The sequence below is a fragment of the Pygoscelis adeliae genome, unplaced genomic scaffold (assembly GCF_000699105.1).
Source record: "Pygoscelis adeliae isolate BGI_AS28 unplaced genomic scaffold, ASM69910v1 Scaffold157, whole genome shotgun sequence".
Lineage (NCBI taxonomy): Eukaryota > Metazoa > Chordata > Aves > Sphenisciformes > Spheniscidae > Pygoscelis > Pygoscelis adeliae.
The window spans coordinates 68,621-79,303 of record NW_008825107.1 but is presented as its reverse complement, the minus strand read 5'-3'; the positions used below and the strand labels follow the sequence as shown (position 1 = coordinate 79,303).

Sequence of the window (10,683 nt, the reverse complement as noted above, 5' to 3'; positions counted from 1 at the left end):
ATTATTTTCTTATGTTTTTACATTATGTTAAGAGCTTCATACGTAAACAGTAACATCCAAGAAAAAAAACCATGCTATTTTGACATGCCACAGTATAATCACCCTTGTTCTCAGCCATGATGAGCTGCACATTCACCTCCCATGAACTGCTCTGAATGAGCAGACAAAGGGTCTGCTCTTGTGGTCATGCTTTCAAAACCTAACTACACTGCTAGGGGCCTGCTCTGCATAATGTATTAATTGCACATTAAAGTAATTAACTGCTATTAATTCTAACCTGCCATTCTCTTACTCTGCAGATACCTGGAAAACTATGGATGTCTCCTACTTCTGCTACTGTTACTTCCAGATAATCTTCAACTTCCTACAGCTCATTCCCACCCTTTGTCTCACCAGTGCACTGGAAACTGAGGATAACTAACAACCAAGTCCTGTGTCACATGCCCACCTCTGAAGCCAGTGTGGGTTATAGTACACAGCTCGCTCAAACCTTGTCTGATTGCTTGTTAAGCTTGAATAAATGCTGAGCATAGAATTTCTTAGTTGTCTTCATCTTTTCTTAAGAAAAAATATACCCAGGTCATTTCAGTGATCCTGTTTCCAAAGACCAGGAGTAGAAAGGGAAGGGAACTCCTGAAGCTGGCTATGCCTTTTGTCCATTCTGAGTTTCACAGGTTCTCTCAGGTCTTGATCTGGCCCTACCAGATATAACCCAGTCTCCATACTATGCTGAGGACAGATTTATCAATATTGTTTCTGCCTAAGCAAGCACTAGATCTTACCTACAGTTTGAAGAAAGATTTTTTGCATAAACCAAGTCTATGGAAGCTTCTACTGCAACAGAAAGCATTCATGCTGTTTCAGTAAGACCACAGAAGAAATCAAATGTGCAGGAGGAGGTGAGCAAGGACTGAAAGAAAAATCAGTAACGCTTAGCATTACTTTTTTCTTTGAAAGGAACAACTCTACAAGATTCCCAGGGTTCCCCACATAAATGCACGTGAGTCCTCCAGATTTCATTAGCTAACTGGGAGGAAGGGGTGGTGTTGAAAAGGAACAAGCCCCAAAATCATTCATTATTTAAGCAGGATGTGGCCGACAGTCTCAACAATGCATGAGCATGTCACAGTACTGTTACACAAGGTAATTCCAGACCATATCACCACCCTACTTCAACACATGGCTCAAAATTCATTAAGATCCCTTCCCCAGGTCTCAACCACAACTTTTAGCTGTTACTGTCACCAACTCTTGACACTATTACACAATTAACAGCATTTACCCCTCGATTAAAAACAGAGGGAGAAATGTCAGCAACTGTTGTGCAGCTCTTGTTATCAGCATAAATGCCATAGAAGGCCCACATCAGCCTCCTGACTGCAAGTTACTCACATTACCTAAACTGTAAAAAACCACCACAATTTACAAGATTACACTTTAAGGCTGCTCTTTCCAATGATCCTATTTATGGCATAGTCTCCCCAACAGCTGTACTGCCATAAGCAGTAGGAAGAGAGGAACCTCGAAATCCAGCTCCCAAAAATCAGTCATCAAGTTACATCCTCCAACAGTTATCTTTTTAGAGGCACTGTCAAACATTCAGATGTGAATACCATCCATACTGTAAACAAGAAAGCAATTAAATGTGAAAACTAATCTCTCAGAAAATCACTGAAAAGACATGTTAAGTGAAACGACTCAGAAAAGAAACTTCACTTTATTATGTAGCACTTAGAATTATTCAAGTTACCATCCTACAAATCTCACATCCCTTAAGGATTCATACTCCTGACAAGAAATCAGTGCAAAAATACAGAGCTAAAGTGAACAGCCTCTAAACTACAACCAGGATCCCAGTGTTGTCATGCTGTCATGACACATGCAAATCTGCAGATATTATGGAACGGCTGCAAATAATGAAGACAAGAAAGCAAAACAAGGTAACAGCTCCACATTTATCTCATTTCACACTAGCTAAGAAATCAAAAGAAGCAATCTGAAGTCTCTGAAAAAGCCTCTATTTATCACTGCCAAGTGTTTTTGCCAGCTGAATTTCATGGAATTTTCACTGAATTTCCACTGAAAAGGACAATGTCATCTGTTTCAAAGCTGGAAAACATATTCTCCCCTTGGTGTCCGTCGGTTCCTCGTTTACATCACTCACAGCACTCAGGACCAGGATCCTCACTCCAGTGGGCTCCCCGTTTCTCAGTCACAAGCTTAATGAAGTAGCTATGACTTGCATACAGCTTGAGCTTCTCACTGATGTCAACCCACTTCACTATTCCAGCATCATCACCTGCTTCCAGAGGCAAATTATCCATTGTCTCACCTGTTCACAAAACAAGAGTTAGGACATGCCATTGCATCTTCTTTCCTGCTTTTTCTTCTCACATCTGATCAGTTCTGCCCTTCCACATGGCTCCTTCACAGGCAGCAACCTTCAACTGCTTCTCAGAGAAAAAACAATTAAGTTGCTCATCAATTCTGTGCCAGAAACCTTTTTCATACTTGGACTATTTTAAGGCAAATCTGAGTGGCAGAGGCGGTATTAACTCCTTGTCACCACTCCTAGGGTACCATCAGCAGCATAACAAGTACTAGAAATCATTATGACAACATGTACTCACTACCTCAAGTTTGGCCAACCCTCTGCCTTGGTTTTTGTTTGTTTGCCTAACATTTGACTGCTTCCTTTCTCAGGTACTATTCTACAGGACAAACTGAGTTCTGAAACTTATATGTCCTTATGGAAAACCAGAATAATTAGAATTTTACTAAAGGCCCCAAAATCAAAAATAGTACTTAAGGAGGGATGCAGAAAGGCTTCTGAATTGCTCTCCGAAGTTTCTTGCTCTGTTTCCAAAAAGAGTCCCAGGACTTCACTTACAAAAACCAAAGAAATGGTTTTAAAAGTATTACAAAATGTGTATTAGAAACAAAGACCGAAGGAACAGTATCTTCACTGTTTCTGGGGGCTGATAAATCAAGGACATGTGACACTTCACCACTGGTATCTACCACGCAAAACAATGGAAATGTCACTATATGAAGTCTCTGACTTGAACAAGTCAGAGACACCTAACTAGATTGATTTACCTTAAAAGGTGAGAGATGAGAATCCAAGATAATAGATCCATCCAAGAACTAGCAATGTATGCCCATTCCTACTGATTTACAGAAGTAAAATAAAGTCCAACAATTACTCTGGCAGAGTAACGGATAAAAGGTCTCAGAGCAATTACAACACCAAAGCAATAAACACAGTGAAAATCTGCCAGCAGCCAGAGGCAATGCTCCTGAAGCACACACTAGCTACGAAAGGAAAAATAACAAAAGAAACAGACTATCCTTCTACCCCACACTCATTAAAAAGAGAAATTAAACTAACTCAAGTTAAATACAGTGACAAGAAGGAACCCTTGTCCAACGTTCAATCTCCATACGAAGGCACATGGTCCATAGCTTAGAACTAGCTAACAAATGAATAATCTTCAGGCAAAGTCTGTATGCTCCTTATTTCAAGACTGACAGAAACCAAAGGGGAACGACAACTACCTGTCATGGCTGAACATCTTAGGAGACAAGAGACCCTCGCACCCATTGGTTTTAGTCCAATATTTTACACCTGACTTGCATGCTCCCCCATTTCATTGCCAATCTCAGCCCAACATACATCCCAAGTTCAAACCAACATATAGAGTAAAAGGCAACTAAAAGCACACGTGGAGATACCCACCAGTTTCGTCATGATAGTTCACAGCCTCCGTCTCCATCCAGGCATTATCAGTGTTACGAGGGTCATCCACATATCCTCTGTACACCTAAGGCCCAAAACAAACTGACACAAGCTCAGTGTCACAACAAACAAGGTGAAATCAGTAAGATTTTTTCTTTCCCTCCAATACATTTGCCTTTACAGAGTTTTCAATAGTCCCTTCCATTTCCTACATCATGACAACCCAAGCATCACAGCTTATTTTCATTTCAGCTACACTTTTTCAAGTTCCATACAGCTGCAAGTTAGATGCATAGCTCAAGAGGCTATCACAAGAGACACAGAGCTCACCACAAAGTGTTCCTGGCTGAACAGCTTGTGGAGTTGCTTCTCCAATTCCGCTCTCTCCTCAGGCGATTTCTGCAAGGAGTTCAAGGCCTCCTCCTCAAATTCTCGCTTCAGGGTAGCACTAATCTTCTCTCCTGGGTCCACCATCCCCTTAGAGGCAGAGGGAGGGGGAAAAAAAACAGTGACTATCCCTCAGATTCGACTTGTTTTTACTCCCCTTTGACTGGCTCTTAGTACATTACATCCACCTGCATCATACTCCAGACATGGGAGGAACTTTACACGTAGTTGTAAAGAGCAAGCACACACATCCTTCAAAACCTGCAACGGATTAAATTGTGCCTGCATTAAGCAAAAGACATGGTCAGAATTAAATATGAATACCGCCTTGCAATGCAGAAACAGCAGAAGGCATACCAGCCGATGCTTGGGCAAAGCTAGTTTAAGGAACATTTCTCCTCACCTCTGCAACACGAGGTCATTCATCAAAAAACATGCTTTTATCACGCGCACATGAGTTATCGCATTGTTGCCTTACCAGCAGGGAAATCTCTACTGGCTCTGGAGCTTTGCTCTTACCCCTGGAATGGCCCACTCCCCACAGTCTCTCCTCTTGATAGCTACGAACTGTAAGATGTTTTTGCCAGTAACTGGGTGAGCAACTTTATTGCCACTTCCGTCCCTCTTCCACCTGCAGCAAACAAACAAGAACACGCTTTGCTGCTACTTGACACAAGGGCCTGGGAGACGAACAGCAAGGCGCCTATGCTGTCACCTGTGCGGGGGCAAACAAAGCAGAGAAAGAACAGTCACGGGGGGACCAACGGATGCCGTCCGGCAAGATCGATCGCAACCAAGGGCAAAACACTTGAATTTTTCGCACACCTCTACCAACTGTGTTTTCCTCAGCCAAAGGGGCAGAAACCGCCCGAGAGTCACATTTCTGTAGCCACGCTGACAGCAGCAGCTCCTCTGAGAGGTACATCCAGCACATCCTATCAGCTGCAACGCTCACTGAGCTGCACTTGTGCCTATCCACAATGAGAGGATAAGTAAGCCTTCTGCTGGAACAGAATGTACGTGCAGGCTGCAACACCTCTGAACCAGCACAAGCACCAGCACAAGGCCACAAACATCCACCATTGCCTTCAGTAAAGAATTAAGAACTACCAATAGTTAAAGCAAAAGCTATCTAAACAAAGACAAAATAAAAACAGCATTTCTTTTACTTTCAAGGAAACAACTCCGTATCATTGACAGCCTTCTGAAAAGGGGAAGAAGTAAAATGCATTAGGATGATTTTCACAACGGTTCTATCTTCAGCATGGCACCTCCTAGCTTGCACCTTTGTTAACTATGCAATCTTTTCTGAATGCTTTATTTTGTAAAATAGCATGTACACACAGATCCTGCTGGTAAAAACACCATTAAAACAGAGCATACACTGACAAAAAAAGAGGAGCCTAACCCCACCTCCTCCTATAATATACTAGGCCAAGTCAGTATTTCTTACAGAGCAAAAGCAGGCACACTGCTTTTTTTTTTGCAGTTGAGTCATTATGACAGAAAAGCCTATTCCTGCAATTTGGAAAAAGGCCTCATCTAAGGCCTTTTGGCATATTATGTATACAGTATCAAAGCATCATGTAATCCTTTCAGTTTTTACATTAGTTACCGAAGATTATTTGTATAATGTATTTCTACTGAATTACATTTCCTGGGTTGTTTTTTTTTTTTTAAATCTGCTTCCTCAGCATTTCAGAAGTGATTACTTGTCATTAGCAGTGAGTCCTTACTCTTTTCCAGAGATGAAGACTAAAAAAGTTACGAAATTCATATTCCACATGTCTATATATCTCTCCATTCAGATACCCATATCTGAATGGGCTTACACATACAGGAACACACACAAAAGGCCCATGAAAAGTAATAGGCTGTCCAGAGATGCACAGAAAAAGCAAAATGCATGGTTCTTTTGCCCTACTGCAGGGCACCTTTCAGTCACCTGTCCCTTACCTAGTTACAACAGGATCAGCAGCATGGTTTGGTCCCCAGCGCCCTAACAAACCTCTGCCTGTGAGGCCAGTCCTTCCCGATGGATTTCTGAAATAAGTGGAACAGTACATTCAACATATTTACTTCCCCACATGCCAAATATGCTCCAATTAATCTAAAAAGTAGCTTTAAAGAAGCTTAAATAATAACAAAGGGAAGGATAGCAACATACATTCGGTGCCACCATATGCTTTAAAAAGCAAGAGAGACAGCATGGTTTTCTCCTTCATCAACCTCTTTTTGTGTTTGATAGTACAGGGAAAGGAAATATACAAAATGGCTTTGTCATTTCCCAGATCTTGTGTCCTGAGATACTCCTGATCAAGTGTTACTCTCATTGTGCACACAACCTTGTCTGAAAGGTTGCAATCTGCAATCTAGTTTCCAAGACTATAGATGTACAGAGCATTCAATTATGTACAAATGGCAGAAAGAAAAGAAATTTTTCGGTGAGATTACCCATCTGTGCTATGTCAGGATTTGTCAGTGGAAGGAAATACTCTTCCACTCTGCCATAGCACACAAGCAGTACAAAAGCTTCAGAGCCCAACACCTGGCCAAACTGTGGAAACAATTAATTCAACAGACCCTACTATTAACAGCATTAGACCTCCTCCAACTCCAGCATCACCACAACCCTCTGTTGTGTTAGTAGTGGCTAACCTTTTAGTGCCTCTCTGCCACAACCTTCTTTCAGAAAGAACTCTCTAGCCCTGAGGAATCATTTTTCCTGTCTCTAGGGGAGACTATCTTGATTTTGTTCTAGCAGGTACCATGTATCAAAACTGATAGACCTGTAAGAGCTCTGAAACTACAACAGTGAAATGAATATGCAAACAAAAAAAAACTCACCGGGGCCTCCCATTTTCAACCACATACAAGCCATTCAGACTCCTCCTCTCCACTTCTCCATCTCTCTCATTGAATTTGGGAGAAAAACCTTTATCACTGTGTGGAAAAGAATAATTCAATAGAGATAAGTTATAAAATGCAAAACACTCCTCTGCCCCACAAAAGCTTGAAGGCCAACCACCAGATTGGCAGCACCCATTTGACCAATGAGCAGTTTTTACCAGAACTTAAGTTGCAGGCCCTCCCTTTTCTATAGGAGGCTATGAAGTCTCAACCTTTACTGATGACAGTCTCCCTGTATTTAGTTCTGCAGACATAAGTGCGCCCCTCTAAAATATTTAACATTGACTCTCTCTAGATTTTCATTTAGACAAAGTGTTTCAAAAGTGTTCTTGTTAAGGTTAGAGAACATAGAAGGATGTTATCCATTGATAAAACTAAAAAAGATTTTGCTAATTAAAAAAATTGAGCAGAAATTTTTATTAGATATGACTTATCAGAATTACAAGCTAATAATCACCTACTTTCAAAATTAGTTTAATGCAAATCTCCTATGTGCACCTCTGAAAACTGGTAGAAAAGTAGCTATCTGTCTACAGAAGTGTATTTCCTTTCCCAAAAGCAATTCCTCCCAAACCATCACAGGTTTCAAACTACTGACTAGCTTCTTCCACACATAATTCATTTGTGAAGTTACAGTAATATCTAAAAAATGACTCCGCATTTTCAAGTATTACCAACACCTAATAAAAGATTACTTGACACTTTCCCAACTATGCCTTAGCAGAATATCAGCAGCCCTATGGAGTCTGAGGAGTAGTGCACCTTGCAATCAGCAGAATACTAAACCATTAAGAGCAAATAGAAGCACATGTTCACACAGCAATGGGAAACAAGGAAGGTAAGGCTGAAACTTCAAGTGCCATTTTCTTCTGATCTTTCTACACAGGTGTGCACACACAGGAATCACCACATTACCACAGGTTGCATTAGATGCATGCATCTAACTTTCTAGCCAAGAAGCATACAGCATCCCTTGAGAGGAAAATACATTCACAGAATCAATAAAAATGAATACACACATTCACAAAAAAAGAATTACAGTCATGCATTCAACCTGTCACATTTCCTGAGTCAGAGCATTCAACTCACAAACTACAACTCTACTTTAATTCTTTTCTAATCTTGCATTCAATCCATGAACAAACAAACAAGTATATTATGAAAATGTTCTCCCAAATTCTTATGGAGAATTAGATTTTTACTTAGCTCACAACAGAGAAGAAGCATTACACAACAACGGACACAGCTGTCCATTATTCCAATTAACACTACTCTTACCTCAATCACCAGCTCAGTAAAACCATGTGTCAAAGACCTTCACAGCTAACCCAAACCATTCAGTTCTCTAGCCACCATTTTTCTAGGTCTTGACTTTCACACATCACTGTAGAATCACGTATCCCTTAAGCTGATGATCTTATTAACTCAGCTGATCACTACTTTCTGCTTCCACATTCACAGGAAAAAAGAGCCACAATTTCCACTCACTTGATTTGGGGATCTGCCCAATTAGGTCCAGCCAAAACAGACATCGCAGTGTACTCCACAGGTTTATAATCTTTCCACTCAATCAGCCAGTCCACTTTATCTTCAGGAACTTGGCTACGCTCAACACATGATCCTGGATACGGGGAAGTGAAAGCTTTGCTGTGGTAGAACTTAACATTGTAACTGTTGAACATGTTAACAGGATGAAGATGGGACCAACAGTTTGCAGATGAGTTACTGAAAGAAAAAAAGAAGAGTACCTCATTCATTAGGCTTTAACCCTATTATTTAATCCCAGACCTGCATAGTACATTATAGCAAGCGGAACAGACTAGGCTTTTTCCACAAAACAGCTCTCAGTAATATATTATTGCTTCTTTCAAACATCATGCATCTGTATGCCTGGACCAACAAATCCTGAATTTTACCTTCAGCTTCTTGAAGCAGAATAGTACTCTACCAGACACACATGAAGATTTCATAGCATGAGTGAGAAGCTGAGAACTAGAAATGCCATCCCAGACTGTGTGGAACACCGACCAGTTGTTAATCATATCCAAGGAACACCTCAAAGATATTTACCACAAATGCAGCAGGAAGGCCTGCTTCAGCATTAAATCTCCATGTTGGCATTTCATCAACAAACCAACCTACGACAGTCCTGCTCACACATCCAGTGGTAGACTAGGTAAGAGCAAGAAAGAAATATCCAAAAGCCTGAGCAACACAGCTCTACAAGTTGCTGTGACCACCAAAATGTAATTTTGTGCAATACTGAGTAGGATAACACATACCTTGTTTTTCAATTTTAAAGAAGACTAGAACTATCAAACTAGTTAAAAGAAAAAAATACTTGAGACCTCTAGTGATTTTATTTTGCGATGGGTTTTCAGGAGCTGAAAGGCCAGTCAACAATAAATACTTAACAGCAGATAGGGTTACAGCATCTCATCACCAGCTCTTAAAAATGCTACACAGATTTCCTTCAACACAGAAAGGGGCCTTCCTGTACTCAATTGGGTTTTTTTTTAACTATTACAAAAATAAAGAGGATTACTCTAGATAAGAGGCTCAAAGCTCAGCAAGGGGCTATAACCTACAGGAGTACTCTAAAAGCAAGATATTTGTAAGTTCTTAGTGAAAAGCTTTTTTTTTTTAAATCAATAATCACTTCCAGCATATAAGGAAATATGTCCTCTGCAAAAACGCATCCAGGTTTTAACAACTTAACATCTGAGCAAGGTGGTGATAGGAGTTTGAGATAAAAAAGAAAAAAGCAGCTCACACATTAAGTATTAACCCTGCTATTTGAAACCAGATAGGAATGTTAGATTATAACTAGCAGAAAAGGCCAGGCTTTTTCAAAAACAGCAGTTCCAATTCTAAACTCCTCACTCATCCTATGAAATTTTCAGGTGCATCTAGGAGAGTAGGTTCCGCTTCACACTGAAGTTGAGAATTCATTGGTCACAGTTACAGCACGCGTGTGCTGTCACATTAACTGCTGAGGTGATGTTCTCAAGGGCACGATTCAACTCATGAACCACTTGAGGATCATAAAATCTTTAAAGGAGAAGGGGAAAAGAGCATACTTGATAGGGTGCCAACCTCCATACACAGGTCAATGTTACGTCACTTTTGTATTTTTCAGTAACTGCATCAGTGCAGTTTTAAAGGACAGCCTGATTTTTGTTCCTGCCACGTCCAAACAGGACGCCCTCAGCTACACAGCACATCCCGTGCCAAGCTCCCCCTCAGCTGGTAGGGGATGGCAAGGCAGCCCTGAGATCTCGGCCCAGCGATAAGGTGGCTGCTCCCTCGAGAACAGGGCCCTACTTCAACGGGGCCAAACGCCAGCAGGGCCACCGACTCCGACAGGCTCTGAGACTCGGGAGCAGCGGTCCCAGCCTGGTCAGAACACCGCCCAGCTTCACCATCAACAGGCCACGGTACCTGAGGGGCGGGCGGCGCTGGAGAACACACCGGGCAGGATGGGTGGACAGCACAACAGTGAAAGAAAACACGGTGACTGCCGGAGGGAAACCGGGCACCGTCGCCGCACGCAGGGCGCCGGCGAGAAGAAGCATCGACGCCGCCAACGACCCCACCTCGGCAGAGGCAACACCCGCCTCAGCTCCACAGGGCTGGGACAGGGCACC

At 41.7% G+C, this 10,683-nt stretch overlaps 1 protein-coding gene across 1 annotated transcript; it reads right to left on the bottom strand.

Moving 5' to 3' along the window:
• Positions 1-1,708: 1,708 nt before the first annotated feature.
• Positions 1,709-10,624, bottom strand: NUDT9 (nudix (nucleoside diphosphate linked moiety X)-type motif 9). Its single transcript, XM_009327479.1, has 8 exons — positions 10,478-10,624; positions 8,525-8,761; positions 6,974-7,069; positions 6,083-6,169; positions 4,646-4,757; positions 4,070-4,216; positions 3,740-3,824; positions 1,709-2,332 (listed from the first exon to the last, which is right to left on the bottom strand). Exons 1-8 carry the CDS (start codon positions 10,609-10,611, stop codon positions 2,157-2,159), a joined length of 1,074 nt encoding a protein of 357 aa, XP_009325754.1. The 5' UTR covers positions 10,612-10,624; the 3' UTR covers positions 1,709-2,156.
• Between the last annotated feature and the right edge of the window lie 59 nt (positions 10,625-10,683).

Coding starts and splice junctions, on each gene's coding strand:
- NUDT9 (XM_009327479.1), bottom strand. CDS start 10,611: ATGCTTCTTCTCGCCGGCGCCCTGCGTGCGGCGACGGTGCCCGGTTTC. Junction 4,217..4,645: donor GGGAGTGGGCCATTCCAGGG/GTAAGAGCAAAG, acceptor TCTGCCTCTAAG/GGGATGGTGGACCCAGGAGA. Junction 2,333..3,739: donor GAACTATCATGACGAAACTG/GTGGGTATCTCC, acceptor TTTTGTGAACAG/GTGAGACAATGGATAATTTG.